We start from the raw sequence: 21,668 nt of genomic DNA, 5'->3' as shown, positions 1-21,668 counted from the left end.
GTGTTCAGTTACAGTTAGTATGACTTTTAGCTGTATTTATATAAAATGCCTTCTATCTATAGCCAGTTTCATTGTTTACTTTAGTGTGAACTATTTTTACAACACAGTGAGAATAAAACACATAGTAGTATGAGCGCTGTACTTGTTTTATCCTGGTCTGGTGACTGGTATTTCTGTTTTTATTTGTCTCTCTTTTACTAAATAGTCCAGAGACAACATGTATTTATTATAATACTGCAGTGTCAAAAGACAGAATAAATTAATTTTTTGAGATTATTAACTCTAGAAGAAAAAAAAAAATGATTGAAAAGCATTTAAAGGAAAAAAAAATCTTAGAAATGTAAAATCCCAACAGCACTGGTAATCTATCATAATCTATTACGAGTTACTGTGTTAAATCTCAGCGTCAACTGATGACACATACACTGCAGTCTATATTTCTATATATGCATATGAGGCAGAGATTTTTAATTCATGTTTTGGGCTGTAAATACACAAAAAAAAATTAAAAATAGAATGCCATTTAAGGGCAATAGTAAATACATAAATACAATATTTTTTTTTTCATACATATACACTTTTTTGTGGCCTTCCAGCCTCTTTCACTCATTCCTAAGCTTCAATTTTTCTACTGCTGTGCAAAATATTAGGATGTGCTGGATCAAGTGCTATTTAATAAGCTGCTAAGTAATGAGGGTTGAAGCCATATTGTTAAATTAAAACAAATTTGCAATGATACCTTTAAATGTTTGGCCTATAACTTATATATACTGTAGTGTCACACTACCTCCACTGGCTTGCCTTGTTTACATAGTGCATCCTGGTGCCATCTCTTCCCCATGTAAGTGAAAAAGTTGATGCATATCCCAACCCTTGACAGGTGCCATTGTAACGAGATAATCAATGTTATTCACTTCACCCGTTAGTGTTTTTTGGGTCAATGGGCCAAGCTCAAAATGGTTTAATATTAAGCTTTTAATATTAACAAGAAGTCAGAAAATGGTCAGAAAATTAGTAAGAATTAAACAAATAGATAAAGTATCTTAGTATGGGAAGCTTTTCCCTTTGATTTCTTTAAATGTTTAAGCCTTGTGGCCCTTGATGGGCTGCAACTGGTGTGGCAGATAACCAAATAATGACTAAACTTTTAAGAAAAAAAACATCCCAGACGATATTTTGGAGAATTTTGTTCACTCAGACGTGTTAGTTTGAATTTTACATCAAACATTTTAATCATTATCATGATTTTAACTTAGAGTACAAGAAGACTATATAAGTGAATTTCCCTGTTTCTAGCTTTTCCCCAAACAGTTCAATGCAGCAAAAAGGAAGAAAGCAGGACGTCTCAGGAGTGCATTTGCCCAAGGGTGTACTTAAGTTGAATTTAAGTTGCCAAATCTGAATACAGCCCTCAGAGTCACACTATGCAGGAGCTTAACTTGATTTCTTGGCCACCTATTCAGAGTAAAATTATCCATGTGCAGTTCACACCTCCAAAGTTCCCAGATATTTCCAGATTTTTCTGTTGTGCCCAGACCAACTCTTTTCAATCAGTTACTTGGGTTCAAGCCAGAAAACAAGAATTGGGTGATAGAACATATGGATTGATAAGCAGATTGATGGAGGCCATGAATTGCAATATGTGCATGTTTGTTTTCTTCCATTTTGATATTATGAGATTTAGAAATAATAAATTGCCCAAATTTTGTTCAATCTGCACTCTTTAAAGAAAACTCCGCAAGGGTTTAATGAATAGGCTAACTAAGCAGTCATCTACTATGGTTACGGTTCACTATGGAGTTCATAATTTTATTGTAAGAATCAATATTAAAATATATATAACATTTGCTCATTGAGATAAGTATTGTATCTGATTAAAATGGCATCTCCTCTGAGCTCTTCTGTGTACATCAAATAAAGAGAACCTGTAGCCTATACAGGGACAATTCATATGATTAATTAATTCATAATGTCATAAAAATAATGGCATTCCATAAAGTGTATATACAGCCTAAAACATGTCTCAGTGTGAAATATGATTACAACACACTGTCAGACAGTGGAACTTCACTTACTGTACAGTAATACTGCTCCTTGCTCTGTATTTTTCAAGAAAAACAGACTTAGGTTCAAGGTCAGAATTGAGCATAGCTGAAAGATATCTCTGTCTTCGACACACTCCGCCCTGCATCCACCTCTCGGGTAGCACATACAGTACATCTCTGATTACATCGGAGGTCAAAATACTGAAGTCCACAGTTTTGGTATTAACGCCTCACAATGTGTACTCAACTCAATTCTGAATGAATTAAAATTCATTTTACTACTCTAAGACAGTAATGATGTCTCCATGTTAATATGTTACATATATTCGTGTATTTTTATGTTACATACCTGGCAAATACTATAAAACAGATTCTGGTTCTGATTCTGTCTCCAACACTGAAAGAGAAGCTAAATAATAATATCTGAATTGTTTCCAGGTTTAACTAATGCCTCACCCTGCACAACTGATTCTATTCACACATTTTATGTCTTTCTTTACATCTCATCGCTGCTTCTCATACATATGCACATGCTCTTTAACATGGTGAGTCTGTCATACTGTCATACAATCACACACACCGCCAACCACACTCACATCAATTGGCTCCCTCAGGGCTTGTGCTTTCCCATCAGTTATGAGCTTCAGCAGCTTGTGGCAGTTCAGAAGTGAAGCTTAGCTAAGGCTGAGGGGTGTAATCTCCATACAGCTAGCAGCTGGGTACAGGGCCGGTGGAGCAGCAGGCCTGGCATAGAGCTGCAGGAGGGTGTGAGGGAGTGGCACAGTGGAGCACAGATGGTGAAAGGAGGGGAGCACTGTGCCACACACGTTGTGTTTTGTATTTATTTAATGTCAGGGATTGACAAGCGGAAATTCCCATGACCTTCTTCGGAGGGTCAGGCAATTCCCAGAGGCAGCTCTGGCAGCTGTGGTGTTTCAAAGTTGATTGTGACTAGTTTGCAGGTAAAAATGCTTAACCCTAGGAGATCTGCCATCCATGGCAGAAAATTTTCATGTGGCATGCAGCTCACCACTGCTTCTTGGTGCTTTGTGTAACAAAGGATCAGTTTCATCGATCAGTTCATTGACTACATATATATTGGGCTAAATATCAAGCCACAATTTGTCATCAAACTACTGGTATCTTCAGAATTCCTATAGCAGGGACCAACCGGAGGACTGTGGCCTGGATGCAGACCCAACAAAATATTTCAGTCATATTAATCCAAAATGATTATGTGAACTGGCATTATGAAACAAAACAAAACCAATTTAAAATTGAATGGCAGAATGTCCGACAGGGAGAAAAAAATTAAAAAACAGCTCAGAATTGTAGACGTAAGTATGGCAATACTTTGCAAAGCATAATTGGCTACTACTCTCTGAATAAGGAAGTGATGGGAATTAGGTGCAGTAACCTGGAAGTGGGTAAGTACTCAAGTGATGGAGTCTCTGGTGGTGTGGAGTGAGATTGTCAGGTAAGATTCACAGAAACTGGACAGTTGAAGCCTGTGCCCATGATAGCCTCAGAATCTTGTTTTTGAGCTCATCCACCTCAAGGTTCAATGTTTTGTGCATGCTGAGATGCTTGTAAAGAGTAATCATATGAGTCAATACGACCTTCCTGGCAGCTCGAACCAATCTGGCCATTTTCCTCTGACCTCTTTTATCAACACGGTGTTTCTATCCACAGAACTGTCACTCACTCAATGTTTTTTTTGTTTTTTGCTCCATTCTTTGTAAACTCTAGAGACTGTTGTGTGTGAAATTCCCTGGAGATCAGCAGTTTCTGAAATACTCAACCAGCCCAGCCGGCACCAACAAACATACCATGGTTAAAGTCACAGAGATCAAATTTTTTCCCTATTCTGATGTTTGATGTGAGCATTAACTGAAGCTCTTGACCTGTATCTGCCTGATTTTATGCATTGTGCTGCTGCCACATGATTGGCCGGTTGGAAAACTGCATGAATGTGCAGGTGGACACCTGTTCTTGATAAAGTGGACAGTGAGTGTTTTATTTATATATATATATATATATATATATATATATATATATATATATATATATATATATTTATATATATATATATACAGAGAGAGAGAGAGATGAAATAAAATACAGATATTTTATTATAATTCCTTCAATTACTGTTTTATTGTAAATAGGAAACAAGAAGGTGATTTTAGAGCCCATCACATGACCAATATTTATTTATACCTGTGCACACACTTTTTGTGCTAGACACGTGACCTCAAGTATATGAAGGTTGCTTTTGCCATCTGTGTTAATGAATATTGTTAAAAGTGTTTAAAACACTGCAGTATATTGGGTATTTTAATATAAATCTTACAAGAGATGCAGCATTGATTGTAGAACATAATGGTTAGTGAATGTTTTCCGTTAACCAGCTCACTAAGTAAATAATTTCTAGCAGGTGTTTAATATGTGATTGAATAATAATTATTGCTTGAATTCACATTAATTAGAAAAAATGTCTATTGAGGACATAAATAATGCTTTATAGAAGCATGACTTTATTTTTATTCCATGCCAGCTGGCTCGGGCGGTTCTTGCCGCCCTCTTGGCCTGTTCCATATGCTGTACTGAGAAAGGCTGTCAAATCATGTTGGATGTACGAAAACAAATTAATGTTAATGTAGCTGAATTCGCATGTACACATTTGAATTAAGCAAATTCAGTGAGCTTTTTTTCAGCATTTTTCAGCATGCTTGAAAGTGTAAGTTCTCTTGATTCCATGTAATATATAAAGCAGGGTATAAAAGTCTGAGACCAATAGTGAAAATGCTTCTATTTAGCATTTTTTTCTAATTTAATACAACATTCTTCATTACAAATTATATTAGCAGCAACAACATGAGTAAAAAGTAGAATCTTGGAAACTTTTACTTGAATTATTGAATTTCTTAGTATATGGTATTTGGCATACCCCTCTTTTGCTTTAATTACAGCATGCACTACAGCTGGCATCAGAGTCCATAAGTTTGTGTAAAATCTGATGGAAGGGATAAGAGTCAAGGAAAATCTGATCTCTGTGGAAAACAGTTAATAGTCAATATCACAAATTTACTTAAATTTAAATAGTAATCATACATTGTGCAGAATTGTGAATATCGAACATTTTTTTCCTTGTTATAAACTTTTCCAAATCTTCCAAAATGGTCCTGTTTTGAATGGGAAAAAACCCAGATTTTCAGTGTGGTCTCAGTCTTTTGAACTCCACTGTCTATATCTAACTTACACCAGTCATGAGTTATAAAACTAAAGAGACAAGTAAAGGAAATTGATGCATCCAACTGCCTTCATTGGGCTATTAAGTTTAAAACACTCTCACATACAGTGGTGGCTAAATCAAGAGTGGGAATGTCAGGAGTGTCAGCTGCTATTATTTTTCTGGCCAGAGCAGGCCAACCTTGATAATGTCAGTAAAAACCTGTAATGAGGCTGGAATGTAATGCAGTTCACTTTAGCTGGGCTGTGTTAGGCCATGACCCCTAAAGCTATAAGTAAAAAAAAAAAAAAAAAAAAAAAAAAAAAAAAAAAGGAGCTTACAAATGATAAAACATTCCATTCTGGTAAACAATTTCTAAAGTGAAGGTGGCTCTAATGGAAAGTTATTTTAGATTTATTTGTCTTGTCCAGCTTCAGCGTTAACTCTTGAATTACATTCTTGAGCACAAAAAAATCATGAGGAAATACGGACCATTGGAAAAATTTACCAAAAACCGACAAAAGTATCTTCTGTGGCATCATTAGAAATTGTGGTAACAGTTCACATTCAGGTTCTCTTTACTAACTTTATTTACTTCATTATCTAATATTAAAAAACCACTTCGGCTTTAATAAAACATAAGTATTGTTAACACAGTAACAAAGTGTATTAATTGACATTTGTTAAAATGTTAATGAAACACTCCTGCACTGACTATTTTTAGTCATGAATTCAGTAATCAAGTCCACATAAATTAGCATAAATTAAGTTGGAACGAGTTGATAAGTTGATATGATGACAACTTACTGAACTTTGGTCTCCAGGTATAAATATTTGAACTTGCTTCAGCCTCAGTTCTGAATTTTGCAAAAATATTAATTTAGTTGTTTGTTCGTATCAGCTGTTGTGGACAATCTTACTCATTGATTGTATAAACACTGTTTAATGCAGGTGTTGATTAGTTGCTTTATTTGGTTTATTATTAAAAATGCTACTTGTGTTAATGTGTTATTGTACTTGTGTATTAATACTGAAGTAAAAGGTTTATTCATGTTAAATAATTAAAATAATTAATTAATATTATTTACGAGAACCTTAATGTAAAGTGCTACCAAAACCAATACTGATATATCTCTCTTGCTGTGTATAAATTTATAGAAAGATAATAGCTGGAGTTACAGGAACTGCTCTACACCCATGTACGTTTCTCAGATGGCATGCTCTGGCAGTAACATGAAGTTGGGTCACTAGAGTTCACTGTAATTTTATGACAGCATTTCAACAGCAGTATCACCAAAGAACATTACCTGCAGGTGAAAAATATTACTAGTATTTTACATCTAAATGTATTCATTCATTTAGATGGTAATAAAAGGCCACAGTGATACACTTGTAAATGTTGGAAATGATATGAAGAGTTCTCTGACATCTTATTCAGTTAATTCACCTTTAGTCTCACCTTATTATTATTCAGTTATTCATTAAGGATACTGTTCAGCAATTACTACGAACTACAATGAAACTACTGTCTGAAAATTATGGTCTAATCAAAGTAGTCACAAAGCAGCCATCAAATGACTCAAACTTACTTATTGTATCTGATGAGAAAGACTTGTACATTGCTGCTCATGGCTGTCTGTTCACATGTTCATCAGACACTAGAGAATTTGAAAAATTGCTAATCAAACTCAGCTTTCTAAGCCAAACAATGATTGGGAAGTGATGTTCAACCCAATAACAGCTAAATTTGTCCGAAAGAGTGGTCCAAAAGGGATAGGAGCATAGGGAGAGAGAGCTAATTGATCGGTGTCTAATCTCAGCATGTGATCCTGTTTACCTTAATTTGATGTACATCTTCCTCTCACCAAGAGGGAATACATCTTTACGGAGGTTAATTAACTCAATGTCACTGACCTCATAAGGCTTTAAACACCAATCATTTACTGCTGCGCTTGACTGCACCTGCTATTGTGTACAATATCAGATAAAACTCCTGGGGTTTAGCGAAACACTTGGGAGGATTCTGACAGAAGGAAACAGCAGTTGAGTTGACTCTGAGCCAAAGGCCAGGGAAAAGATCTTTTCAACTCCCTGCTGGCTCTCAAAACCTGCAGTCAGCCTTGAAGTTAATCATTTATTCCACTAGGAAGAAATGTTAAAAAAGACAGATCAATGATTCTGTTTATTCTGTCCAAGTCTAAATCACATTTAGTTAAGTATCCAGACCATTTATTCAGTACTTTGTTCTTCTTATGTGATGCTACAATGTTAGCATGCATGGATTTTTCATTCATTCATTCAACTTAATTGTGGTCAGGGTCAAGGTGGATTCAGAATCGATGAGGATTGAACTAGGGAACATGTAGCTGTGAGGAGGCAATGCTACCTGCTGCGATTTTCTTTAAATTGTCTCTGGGGAAGTGTAGATGAGGCGTGGATGAGGGGGAATTTCCCTGTACTGGTACCAGATTCAGGTTACTGCAGAGATATTCAGGTTCATGTTCAGGCTCTGGTTAAGACACTCAAAAACATTCACAATCCCAAAGTTACTCCTGTTTTGTTCTGGCTGTGTGTTTCAGGTGAATCTTTGCCCCAATCTGAGGCAGTGAAGGCTCTTGAGCAGGTTTTCCCTTATGAATGTCTCTGTACATTCTCTGATCTGTTCATCATGCCTCAATTCTGACAAAGCCCCAGTCCCTGCTGCTGGAAAACACTCAGGGCAAAGAGGTCAATCTTAATTTCATATTTATGACCTAATCTAGTCGTCCAACTCAGCAGTCATGTGCTTTTTACTGAGGGATGGCTTCCGGCTTGACACTTTACCCAAAAATCCTGGGTGGAATGCTGCAGATGTTCCCATATGGCAGCTTCTCCCATCTCCATTACTAGACTACTGGAATTTGATAATCACCCTCACTATATCCCTTCACTCCCATTTGCTTAGTTTGACTCAGTGAGAGTCATAGTGGTTAGTAAATTCCTTCCATTTAAGGATAATAGTCTGAATACTTATGTAAATGTGATATTTTAAAAATTTGTAATATATTTTACTAAAAATTGAGAATGGCTGTAGCATATCAAAATGCTGTCTGAGTAATTTTCTCAATGCACTCTATATCACTTCAGTTATTTACCAAGACTACTGATGAACATACACACTCTTCACTTTACACTGCTTTCCTTAGTAAAGCTCTAGACAGTCATCTCTGAACCCGGCTGGACAGCCATATGCGCCAGATGGCCATTGGCAACTGCTATTAATGCTTTAAACAAGCATAGTGGGATTGAGTACCTAGATCAGTAGAGCCCTTTTTTAGCCAAAGAAATCCTAAAAATTTTGAAAAAGCATCAACATTTCTGTTTAGAACCTTATTAAATTAATTGCCAAAAGGACACTATTTTACTTAAACATTTCAAAAAAGTTCACAGTTCTCTTATTTTAATTTCTACAAACACATCTAGACATGAACTAAATGGATGGCTGAGACTGACAATATGAAATAAATTATATGAATAATTGAATAATTAAAACATTAAAGATAATTAATTAAAATGTTAAATACGATATGAATATATTTATGAAATATGGATATAGGTAATTATTTATTTCAACATTTATTTGATTGTTTCAGTATTTAATTGTTTACTGCACTATTCAGTTCTTGTCATGAAATAATTTTTCATGAAATCATTTTTCAACATCATCCATCAAAGCTAATGGGAGAGCCTGTTTCAACTGAATTTAATTCAGATTGATTGCTTTTGCCTGGAGGAATTCTGAAATCAGAAATAACTGTTCCAAATATGCAACTGTTATTGGTTCTGAGGAGTGTCTGGAATAGATGAATATAGTAACAAGTTAATATTAAGTCCTTAATCACTAATTTCATAAGAAACAGCTTTGTTGCGCTGACTTAAAAGAGAAAAGCGTCTCCAGCCAATCAACTTCTTAACTTATTTTACTGACATACTGTAGCAAGAACATGTTTTATTTTCTATGTACATTCATCAGTTCAAAAACCATTGGAATACATTAAGAAAATGAAATGTCAGCAAGAAATTGGGTGTCAAACAGTCAGACTTCTTTCTGGACTCCTGATGTTCATTCACATATCTTTACTGGCCAATCACTGAGGAGGACGTGGGTGGATGCTTTGGTTTTGGAGATTTTTAGAGAGGTAAGTTTTTTTTGCTGCTGTTTTGCCCATCTAAATTGCCTTCCAGATGCATCAGAATCCTGTTTAGATGGAGGCATAAATCAAGCTTAAATCAGGCTTTAATGCTACAAACTGCTTGAGTGAGTATCACTGATGCCAATCCATGTTGAGTAGCCTTCTATTGATTAGTCTTCAGTGCGGTCTACTTGATGCAATCCAGTGTCAGATTCAGCTCTGGTTTTGATGGATGATTTAATTGACAGATTATTTCATGACATGCACCAAGGCCTTAGCACAAAACAAACAGTGAACAGTAATAGTAACAGTGCAATAAAGAATTAATGACAGAAATACATGTTGAAATATACAATTAAATATGACCTATTATATTAAGTTTTATATAAGATTATATTATTTTTCACTTTTTCTTATTGGCACCCTCAGGCTTCAATTTATACTCAGACTTCCAACATTGCATTTTGAAGTAAGGAAAAAGATAACTTTTTCTATACTAATTTATCTAAAAGGCAGCACACACTGTTTTTTAATAAATCATTTTTATACCTCTGCAGGATTTTTCTACAATTAAAATTTCTGCGTGAGCTTAAGTTGCAAGTGTGGAGCATTGGGGTGCGAGTCTGGAACCTGCCAAATTGCCAATCATCTTCTCACAGTTTGAGTGGGCTCTCTTTGATATTTTACGCCTTGTTTAAATAGATTTCCACTGTTCTACTGTTTGGGGCTAAGGCACAAACCTATTATACAGTGCAGATTCACTGACCTCATGCTAGACAGTGGCCCAAATCCAAAGAAATGAACTTCTTGCCTTCTTGTCTGACAAATGGCCTTTGAAATATGTCATTTATTGGATGTGTAAAGTTGGCAAATATACTGTGCGAGGAGCTATGATTATATAAATAGCTGTATATCACTCTTGCTGTCAGGGCTTGGTTTTCCTGCAGATCCTAAGGCTGCTTGCCTTAAAGAGTATCAGTCTATCTGAATATAATCCATATTGGTAATTGTTCACCAACTCTAGGAGAGCTACAGTATATATTATACAAGATGTAAGCTTTCTTGGAAGAAGTGCTTCATAAATGCTTTCCATGTGGACAATTTAATTATGCAAGCTTCCAGATCTCATCTCCAGCCCAGCAGTATGGTCATAGTGGGTCTGTTTAATTTGATTACATTTTAACCTTTTATACCTTCTCTCTTCCAATCAAAAAAAAAATAATAATAATAAATAAATTTAAAAAATCACACAACGAACTTGCTTGACATCACGGTATCATGGTATTGTGATCCAAGCTCATTTTCTTTCAAATTATTAAATCCTAATGATAGACTTCTGTATTATTTATTGTAAGATTTATAGTAAATAATTTATAGGCAAGCTGTTCCTGTGGTCATTCTCCCAGCATTGGCGCTGCACTGAGATAAGTGAAAAGTGTGAACAACAGAAGTCTGTAAAGTATTGGTGTTGTAAACAATATCTGAATGCAAGTGATAGAGAAGGGGAGCAAGAGGGAAGAAGAGCTCTGCTGGTTTGTAAATGTGCTCTGAGATTTGACCCTAGAATGGATCTGATCAGCTATAGGAGATTGGAAATGCTACAGGCTTTTATCTAAATAGTGTTTGGCAAGAGATGGTCAGTTTGGGCCATATCCCTCACCAGAGATCCCACATTTAGGCATCTTTCAGCCTTTATGTAAAAGTTCACTTTTCACTTGTATGCATGATACAGTCTTACCTTATCTTTCTTCTGTTTTTCATCCTGATATATGTGCCACCTTTCTCCATCATTGCTGAAAGCAAGCTTATATGACCCCACAAACTGCACGTGGCCAAAATCTTTCGCCCCCTGGGTAATGATACCTGTAATTTTGGTCGGCACAAGCATGTCCACCTGAGAGAAAGAGAAACAGAAAGAGGTGGAGAGAGGGAGAGAGAGAGAGGCAATGAGAACAAATGTAAGGATCCCAAATGTAAGGATGTAATGACTTTGACCCAATGATCCATTGTCATTCACAAGTGTGACTGATGGGAGCTTTTTTTCAGTTGTAAAGGTTCATCAGAGTTTTGAAATACACTATTTGAAATTAATTTACAGAAGGGAATCAGCAAACACTGCTTCGGTTATTTGAGGTATAATGAATAATATTGCTTAGGCACTTCTTGGGCTTCAGAACTGAAAGAGCGACACACAGCAGCCTTTCAGCCAAATGTCTAGTATTTGAGTTAAAGCAAAAGTCCACCCTGAAACATATTACATCATTATATTGAAATATTCGTCATGTTATTACAGTAGCATTTCTAGTGCACGTGGTTGTTTGGTGCTGTATTTTCATTAATACCATGAGAAGTTAGAGGTTGTGTCCTCTGATGATATCACAGCAGGACTAACGCTAGCGCAGTTACAATGGTGTTTAACCCTCTATGGGAGTAATTATGAAAGAGCAGTTTGAAACATTCCACAACTAGTTATTTTAATTGTATTTGAACCTAAAAGAAATAATCAATTTTAGTTTCTGAACTTTGACCTTTATTTTGGCTTGATGTCATTTATAAATGACTTTGACCCATTAGGGAGAAACTTTTTCTAATTCGTAATGCCAGTCAAAATCTCCTTTTATTACATTTAATAACAGAAAAAATTACACAAATCTCACACATAAGGGAAAACAATCACATTTCACAGGTTTAAAACCAAAAGCGCAAGACCTTCATTTCTCACTCAGAATTTCCAGCAATGTTCAATGTCATAATAATTAGAAATCCAGAAAGCAATGTTTCAGAGTGTGATGCAGCTATAGACAGTTGTTCTGAGGTGCATCAGAGACTCGGCTCAGCTAGCAAACTACATTTAGATTTTATTGTCACATCACAATTTACAGTTTTACACAGGCTAAAGTCTATAAATTCTTATGTTACAGAGCTCCAACAACAAAGCAGTCAAATAAGGCCTAGCTGAAAAAAGAATATACTGTATACAGTATATTGCACTGTGTATATTACACTAGGTAGTCCAATGGAAGATATACAGTAAAATAAATATATGCGTAGTAGCAAATGCAAACTTTAAATCTTATATACAGTGTTGAGTAAAGTGTCTGTACATTACAGTCCAAGAGCTAAAGTGTGATGCCCTTAATGTCCAGCTATGACACTGTGCTGTTGTTCAAGAGTCTCACGGCCTGTAGGTAAAAAAAAAATAAAAAATAATCTGTCTCTAAGCCTAATAAAACTGCAGTAGCGTCTGCCAGGAGGGAGCCACGTAAGCAGGCTGTGGGTCAGGTGGCTGTCGTCTTTTACGATCCTTCAGGCCTTCCTCAGGCACCGTCTGGTGTGAATGTCCGAGACAGAGGGAAGATCACCTCCAGTGTTACACTGGGCAGATTATACTACACACTGCATGGTTTTTATGGTTGAGAGCAGTGCAGTTCCCAAACCAGCAGGTAATGCTACCAGGCATGCTACCATTTAAGCTGCCTGTGTCATCCATAAATTTTGGCCTCATTTGTCTCTTCTTTTAGTAAATGTTCGTGTAAGCCAAACCAAACTAAAAATGTCCCCAGAATTTTCTTCTTCTGATTGTCTTTGTACTTGTGTGTGTGTGTTGATGAATGGCAATCACCCGTAGTGACACCAACAAAACTCCATAAAAGGAAAGTTCTCAGATGAAATGATTAGTGAAAGGCAAAAACAGACTTTTTCAGTGGTAGAAGTCAAAGTTATTTTGACTCATGCCTACGCCAATAAAATATATATTATTTCACAGCATAAGAGTACCTTAACCTGAATTACAGAAAAGGTGAATTAGATGTGAATTAAGTGAGGTGAAAAGAAAATGGTCTGACATGAAAATATACATCTCCTGTACCCAGGTGATTATGAACACCAAGGACATCACACAGGGAACCTGCTATGTTTATTTTTTATTTTTTTCAAACCAAAGTGTCTCAGTGACTCTGAGCCAGACAGCCATTGTGCTCTCCCCTATGCCATGTTAGAAAAGCATAAGGGTATGTGTCCGCTGGAAGCAAATGGTCCACAGCACACTAGGGAGTATACCACACATTGCAGCTTGAGACATACCAGATCGGTCACTCATCAGCTCTAATAAAGTGTTGCACAACATTAAAAAAAGATGCAGTGGCAAGCAGAACCGACTTATACACCACCTGAATGAAAATATTCGCAGATCGACCATGGGGCAGAGCGATTCCTGCCCAATTTGAGCCTCTATTAGCACTTGTTGCAGTTCCCAATTTTGACCACCAGGTGCAACAATAACTCTATGGAAACTAAATGAGGCAGTGAGTATGCTTCCTCATGTTTATAAAACATCTAGAAAGGCCAGCAAATCAATAGGACATTGGCTTATATCTGTCCACTTGCAATATTTTTTTAAATCATTGGTCAAGCTAAAGAGGAAGTTCAATACTAAATTAAGGCTTTATGGAGATTAAAATATTTGAACTGCTGATACATATATATGGCCAAAAGTATGTAAACACCTGATCATCACACCTATATGTGCCCATTCTGAAACCATGAGGATTAATATAGAGTTAGTTCCCCCTTTCCACTAGATTTTGGAATGAGGTTGTGGGGATTTGTGTCCATTCAGCCACGTGATCATTAGTGAGGTCAGGCACTGATGGTGTTCCAATTTATTCCAAAGGTGTTCAGTGGGGTTGAGGTCAGGGCTCTGTGCAGGCTATTCGAGTTTTTCCTCATCAGCCTTGTCAAACCATGTCTTTATAGACCTCACTTTGTGCACAGAGACATTGTCATGGTGAAACAGGTTTAGGCCCTTTAGTTCCAGTGAAGGGAAATCTTAATACAACAGCCTACAAAGATATTCCAGACAATTTTGTGCTTGCATCCTTGTGGCAACAGTTTGGAGAAGAACCACATATGGGTGTAATGGTAAGGCGTTCACGTATTTTTGGCCATATGGTGTATGAAGCCCCACCTGCTGCTATAAATGAGCCACCACTGGTTATTTGTTATTTGTTATTAAGTATATGTTCATATATACACTCTAAACACTGATCCTGCTTTATTTCTACTCTGTTAAATCTTCAGCAAAACAGCAAAATCTCAAAAACTCAGCTCACACGAGATGATGTGAAAAATGCCACAGCTGCAGTAGAGAAACTGTATTTTAATCAATGCACTTACTAAAACTTAACAAAGCACCTCAAATTCTGCAACCCCCCTGAAATAATATGTCAATAAGGGTTATGTATTACAACATAAGCCTCTGGACTTTTGCCGCTACTCTGCACACTGGGTCTGCCTATGTGTGTGTGTGTGTGTGTGTGTGTGTGTGTGTTTGTGAGACACTTCTAAACTAATTGCACCAGCTGCGGCGGTAAACAAAGAGGGTCGCGAGTGAATGGGAATGTCAGGCCAGTGTGTGAGTGCTTGATTACACACAGAAGGTTGCACACAAAGCTAATCTTGTCCTGACCAATGATTCATGCTAGTCACCAAAACAACAGCAGGCCTTAAAGCACGAGTCATAAATGGTTGCTGTCAAAAAAAAAAAAAAAAAAAACCTAAACCCTATTCTTAATTCTGTCCTGTAACTCTTGCTTTGATGAGTGCAACTGATTTAGGGTGAAAATGAGCTTGAGATTTGCCCTCAGTGCTGTAACCTCCCTCCTGAGGGTCTAATCTCCCTGCACGAGCATGCTTTGAAGTCTGTGAAGCCAGGCTTGGTTTGCTTGTGGCTGCCTCATAAAAAAATCAATTGAGACGCAATAAATAAATAAATAAATAAATGAGTGGAAAAAAAACCTCCTCAGGGCCCAGCCAGCTGTGACAGACTACACCACCCACGCTGCTCAGCCTTCTCTCTGCTTCCTTGCACTGCTCTTTGTACGTCTGTCCCTGGGTTTCCTGACAGCAAATATATCTACTGTCACTTGAAAATGTATTAGGAATAATTAAATGAAAAATAAAAAAATGAAAAAATAAAGATACATTTCTTTAAAGAGATTAAAGTCATCTTCCCCATGAGAGTTTAAAGTTGAATATAGAAAGGGAATAAAAGAAGCATCTAGCACGCTGGTTTGAAAGAACTCCACACTGCTACTACGCTTGCTTCCCTGAAGCTTGCATAATTTAATTGTCCACATGGAAGGCTCATTTGCAATCATTTGCATTTTCTGACCCAATTTCTTGCCTCCAGTTGAACATGGGGCCAAGGTTCATACAGAGTCAATGATATGCGCACTTTATAAAGAAGCCAAGCTGTTTTCGGACATTCAGGGTAGATAACACTATGAACGAGCCATACTGTATTTTGTCATGTATTTAGTATAGAAAGAGATTCAACTTCAGTAAACTAAATTTAATGCCTGTTAGGTCCATCACGTGGCACTAAAACAAAAGTAATTTGCTCTCTGAGAATAACATATGGTTCCTGTAAACTTTTGAGCCAGGCATTTTGGGTCCAGACTTACTTCACACACTGGATATGTCTAATGTGCTCATGTTTAGCTTACTGCAAACATCTTAACATACAGGTGTAGAAGATCTAAGCAAATACAGTGTATTGGACAGTGGATATGAAAAATCTACACACACCTGTTAAAATGTCAGGTGTTTGTGATGAACCCAAGATAAATCAAACCCTTCTACTATTTGTCACATGTATGGGTAGAAGGAAGAAGGAACATTTGTCTATTGGTCAATTGCAATCAAAAATAATATTCATATTCATATTAATAATATTCATATTCATTTAGGGCTTGACAGTTACTGAATGTCAGTGAACACACAGACTCACACTCTTTATACAGCGTTTGGCAGAGATGCTGAAAAGGTACTCCTAAAATCACAGAAAAGTTCAATAAATTCAATAAGTTCAATAAGTGCAATAAATTCAATAAATAAAATTCTTTATCATTTTATTGCTTTCTACTAAGGAATGAGCTACACAATAAACAAGATATACAAGAGAAACTAGCTAAAGCCTGCACTTGATAAAAATTTTATATATATATATATATATATATATATATATTCAAAATTTACTCTGAAATGATGGTAAGTGTTGCTTAGTACCTTTATTTTTTGTGTTTGATTTATTTGTCTATTTATATTTACTCCATTACCTCTGCTTCAGATTTCCTCAGCAAACAAGTTGTGATGATGACTAAGCAGATGGAAACGCTAGCACAGCAATACGACTTTACTCACCATAATGGAAGGACCTGAAGGTCAGTGGAACGACGTAATAAGGATGGAAGCAAGTTTGCAAGTAAATTGCAAAGAGTCGGACGCCTCTCCACAAACTCTAAAGTTAATTTAGCGGCTAATGAAATGAGCGGTCTAGCTGAAGTAAACTTATTAAACTTAGTAAAGTGGAGGAATAATTGGTCAAACCATTAAAATTACATTTAAAATGCGATACTAAGTAAAACGCACTATTAATGTACTTCTAATGGCTGTGTAAATAATTTCAGGACACTAATGTGTAGATAAGAGGCTTGTCTAAAAGTATTCACTCACAGATCCTTCACACACACACCAAATGAATAAATACGTTTAAAGGACATTTACCAAAAGCTTTGTTAAATTGTTTGAGTGTTTGTTATGAAAATTAAAAAAGCTGAAAACTGGTGCTCCGCATAACATAATGAAAATTGCAGACAGTAGAGTCTGTTTAATAACTGCATTCGCTATTTGTCATTGTATTTGATCCACTGGAGACAGCATCACACACCAGCTTTCTGTTAGTTTACCAAAACAACATGGCTGCAGGTGGTGTTCCTATTGATTCTTCTGCACAGCAGGACAAATATTGATAAAAATGGTTGCACCTGGTAGTGAGGAATGCATCTAACAACCATTATAAAGAAATACATGTCCTGGCCAAGACTAATTACAGAATGGTTGTGTGCAAATGATCAAAATGTGGTACATGCTAATTTATTAACACAACCACTAATATGGTGGGAGCCAGACAACTAATTATCAGTCTGTATATGACTCAGCAAAGGATTTGTTATTATCTCCAACACAAGACAAGCAAGACAAGACTGGAGGGTTGTTTTATTAAGAACTCTCCCAGGGGAGAGACACCAATGGGCATTAATGATATTTTTTAATATTAACAAATAACAGCAAACTACTCTTGGAAACTGTTGGAGTGAATGATACCATAGAAAAGTCAATATGATCTGGTTTCACCTACAGCTATAACTGGTTGCTAAGGGTGTGTGTGTGTGTGTGTGTGTGTGTGTGTGTGTGTGTAAAATGTGCTGATTTATATCACCTGGGACAAAAACAAGCAACCGAATTTGTGCACAGAATTTACAGAAAACATTGTGTGTATTAAAAGGATAATTATGTCCATTTCCTAAAAGTGCAAAATACAGGATGCCGTGTATGCCAGTGCGTTAATATACAACATACTGTATAATATGACTTATTAAACCTGACAGTCACTTCAGGCGTGACAATTGTGCGTGCAAATAAACAGTGACGGGCAGGTAATAAATTTTGAAGAAGCCCATTTCTGCCAGTTGAAGTCAAAAATTAATACCATTTGCTAAGTCTGACCAGTGAGAAAGTTAAAAAAAAAGCAAGCCTTATTATCTAAAATAATCAGATTTCTCAAAATGACTTATTACCACAGTAACACTGTTTTTATATTCAAGATTTGCGGCACATTTGAAGCACCAGTAATAACAGCATTTGAAGAATCTTGTGAGTTACAAAGGCTCTCTTGTGTTTTTATGTGTACATAGGTACATATTACATATTACATCTGCTTATTTTCAACAGTTTTCCAACGTCTCATCACCTTTACTCTGTTTTATGATGTGCGATTACATGTGTTGATGTTATTAGCATTATTAATCAATGTTAACAACATCAACACATGTAATCACACATCATTTTGGAATTGACACACAAATTTGGGATCTTAATAAATCAAGGCTTCTGTTTTTCATTATTCTCTAATATCTATGTTTACCACAAAGGAACTTTTCGATTATTTCCTGATTTTTTAAAAAAAATTTTATGTGAAAGTCTTTTAATAGCCTCAGTGAAAAATTTGACACACAGACTGTAAGAACCTAATTGGAAAAATGACACTGCAAATATTAACAGATTCTTCTGATCACAGGCATTGTAAATCCTGATCAGCAGTGATGAACATTCTGAGTGAGGATGATGTGTTGTGTTTCATTTATTATGTCTGACATTTAATCAGAAGTATCTCCTACCTTCATTCAGTCTCTAGTTTCAGACATTTAACAATTCCTCTCACACCCTGTTATGTAAATTCTGTTTTCTCTGCTCAGGTGTTCCCTTACATATACTGCCGCCTTGTTTCCTAAACCTGAAGAAATTAAGAAAGGCTCCCTGATTAACACAAACACATGTTTCTCTTAGCTGTGTTGCTGGTGTTAATCAGGGCCATGCTATAGAGTAGAAATCAATCTTGCAGGGATCTAATTAATGTCACAGCTTTGCACTTCTGCACTTGTCTAAAGACAGCGAGTAATTTGCAATAGTGCTGGAATCTCAGGGATCACTGCAGGTGACGTTCAATACTGAGCCATGCAGATCTTCCTGTCTTTCATGTCTGCAGTAAAACTACAAACAAATCCTGGTGTTGTGTAATATAAGTTATCAAACTGAACTGAAAATAAGTGAGCTTATAAATATCAGTATTATAGGAACTGCTATTTTTTAATTTAAATTATGTGCAGTTTAAAGAAATAAAGTCAAATTTTGTTAATAAATAATGCTAAATAAATTGTTAATAAATTAATGCTAAATATGAGTTATTCTCCAGTGTGGTGCCTTTTGTGTATAATGTAAATGTAAATAATTGGAGTAATTGGATTTAACAACATTAGCAATATTTTTTTCATGGTCACTTTGTTATTGTTGTATCCACCCTACTATGAGTTGTTTCAGCAAATCATTTATATGTTCCTTGTAAATTAATAAATAAAAGAGGCTCAAGTGATTACCATATTAGCAAAAATGCAAAAAGTGATATTCATAACACACTGGACACTTGAGACTTTTCTTTCTTTTTTTTTTTTTTGCCAAATTATGTTATTAAATTATATGCATATGACTTGACTTTGATTTTGTAATGAAATTCTGAGTTGAATTTTTTTTTTTAATTTTCAGTTTCTTTCATCGATATGTTAGTCTGTTTTTACTTTGGTTAATGGTTTCTTACCAACAATGGCATTCGATTACCCACTGATTACCCACTGGCACCAGTAGGATTTATCTCTCACTGCATCTCTACGTAAAGACAGCAGTGCAGCAGAGCTTTAGTCTTTTAATCTGGCCAGCACTCTCACCTCCTCATCTGTACACTCAGCTCAAACAGATCAGCTTCCAAAGCTCTAACTTTCATGCTAATACCCCTGTCAGCACTGTAGATTGCTAGGTAGTTGTGCCAAGTCCCTGTTGATGTCAGAGTGGCAGATGACCGCTAACTCACTGGAATGATGAAAATACAACGCCAACCAACAAATTAGCACCAGAATCACCATACACATCACAAATATTTCAATATAAACATATTTTATGTGTTTCATGGTGGAGTTTTCCTTTGACTTTACCTAAATAAAAGCCCATTTTGCTACAGTGTTGCCCAAACTGCATGTTCCAATCTGAATACAATTAATACAATTAATTACAATGAAAAGCACTGTAAGATTAAATCTACAAAAAGTTTTTCAGTTTGTCTTTCAAGACAGATAGAGGCCCCAATTGCCAGAGGTGTAGTTTGAGATCAACCAACAAGCAATGTTGTGATACACTAATGACAGTCATATAATTTACAGCAATGGCTGTGATACATCAGTTCAATGAGCAGTGCAGTGATTTGTGCCCACGACTTTGCCTTGTGATCAACATTACCGCTGGCCAATTATGAAAAGCAGCATCTTCTGAAGGTTGTAATATGTGAGGCTGGCTTCACAGTGGTGCTAGTGGTGGACATAATTATACTGTATGTGCAACTACAGACAAGCACACATATTCATGCTAAGGAGATAATTATCTGAAAAGTAAAAAAAAAAAAACTAGAGCAGTCAGATGACAAATGAGCAATGAAAGTGGAAAGATAGAAATATCTTGTTTATGATGTGAATGTGTGATACTGTGACAACTGTATGAGTGGCACATTTGTTCAGCTGCCTGTGACTCATCCATGATAGACAAGGAAATCTCACAACAGATTAAACATCTTAATCTTAAACATTAAATCAAGCAATATATGTTTATGCCTACTGTAATATATAAAAGAACTATGATTTGTCACATTTCACATTTTTATAAGTATAGGAAAGTATAGGAAAGATTAAATAAACAAACAAACATAAATAAATAAATAAATAAAGAAAGAAAGAAAGAAAGAAAGAAAGAAAGAAAGAAAGTTCATTTATTTAAAATCTTTCAGGTCAACCCAGGTCACGAAGTCCAACTTCCAACAGTCACCGCGGCCTACAAACATGGCCGCACTGGACTCCACTTCCCAGAATATACACATATACACATACACACACACATACATACATACATACATACATACACATACACACACACACTTCCTCGTTCATGGTCACCAGACTTCTAACACCTCACACACCTGTTCCCAATTCACACACAATCACAGCCACACTATATATAGAGACACTCACTCATTTGCTCTTTGTGAAGTATATTCTCAGCATACTTTGTGTTCTGATGTTAAAGCCTTGCATATCACTGTGTTTGTTATTCCTAGTTCGATCCTATTTCTGTCCCTGTTTCCTGTGTTTTTTGCCTGACCTAGTTTGTCCTGTTTGCCGATCGCCTGGCCTGTTTTTGACTATGTTTTTGGATTGTTTGCCTGTTTTTCATTAAAATGTTCAACCTGCATTTGCATCTGTCTCTGTCTCCATCTCATGAGAAAATGCAGCTGTAAAGTTAAAAAGAAAGAAAGAAACAAACAAAGAAAAGGTATTCAAAAATAAAATAGTAAATAGGCAAAAGACAATGCAAAAAATATTGGCAGTGCCAGAAAAAAAAAGACAAAATGACAATATAAAAGCAAATATAAAAGTACAACAATGACATTAATATAAAAGTAATGAAAAAGAAATGTGCCAGTAAAAGTAAGGCAAATACTAAAAGTTACTTATATGCTAAAGTTATTTATTTATTTATTTATTTATTTATCAGTGATAGATG

The 21,668-nt window shown here is 36.0% G+C and overlaps 1 protein-coding gene across 2 annotated transcripts in view; it reads right to left on the bottom strand.

The window, feature by feature from the left end:
* The window catches only part of edil3a (EGF-like repeats and discoidin I-like domains 3a), a 181,204-nt gene that overhangs the window by 7,374 nt on the left and 152,162 nt on the right, over positions 1-21,668 (bottom strand). For both annotated transcript variants that reach the window (XM_026931547.3, XM_026931546.3), the window contains exon 9: positions 11,188-11,343. In XM_026931547.3, coding sequence (XP_026787348.2) covers positions 11,188-11,343 — 156 coding nt within the window. The remainder of the gene's footprint in view (positions 1-11,187; positions 11,344-21,668) is intronic.

The sequence above is a fragment of the Pangasianodon hypophthalmus genome, chromosome 24 (genome assembly GCF_027358585.1).
Source record: "Pangasianodon hypophthalmus isolate fPanHyp1 chromosome 24, fPanHyp1.pri, whole genome shotgun sequence".
NCBI lineage: Eukaryota > Metazoa > Chordata > Actinopteri > Siluriformes > Pangasiidae > Pangasianodon > Pangasianodon hypophthalmus.
Note: the sequence above shows the minus strand (reverse complement) of the source record. Positions and strands in the feature narration are given on the sequence as shown.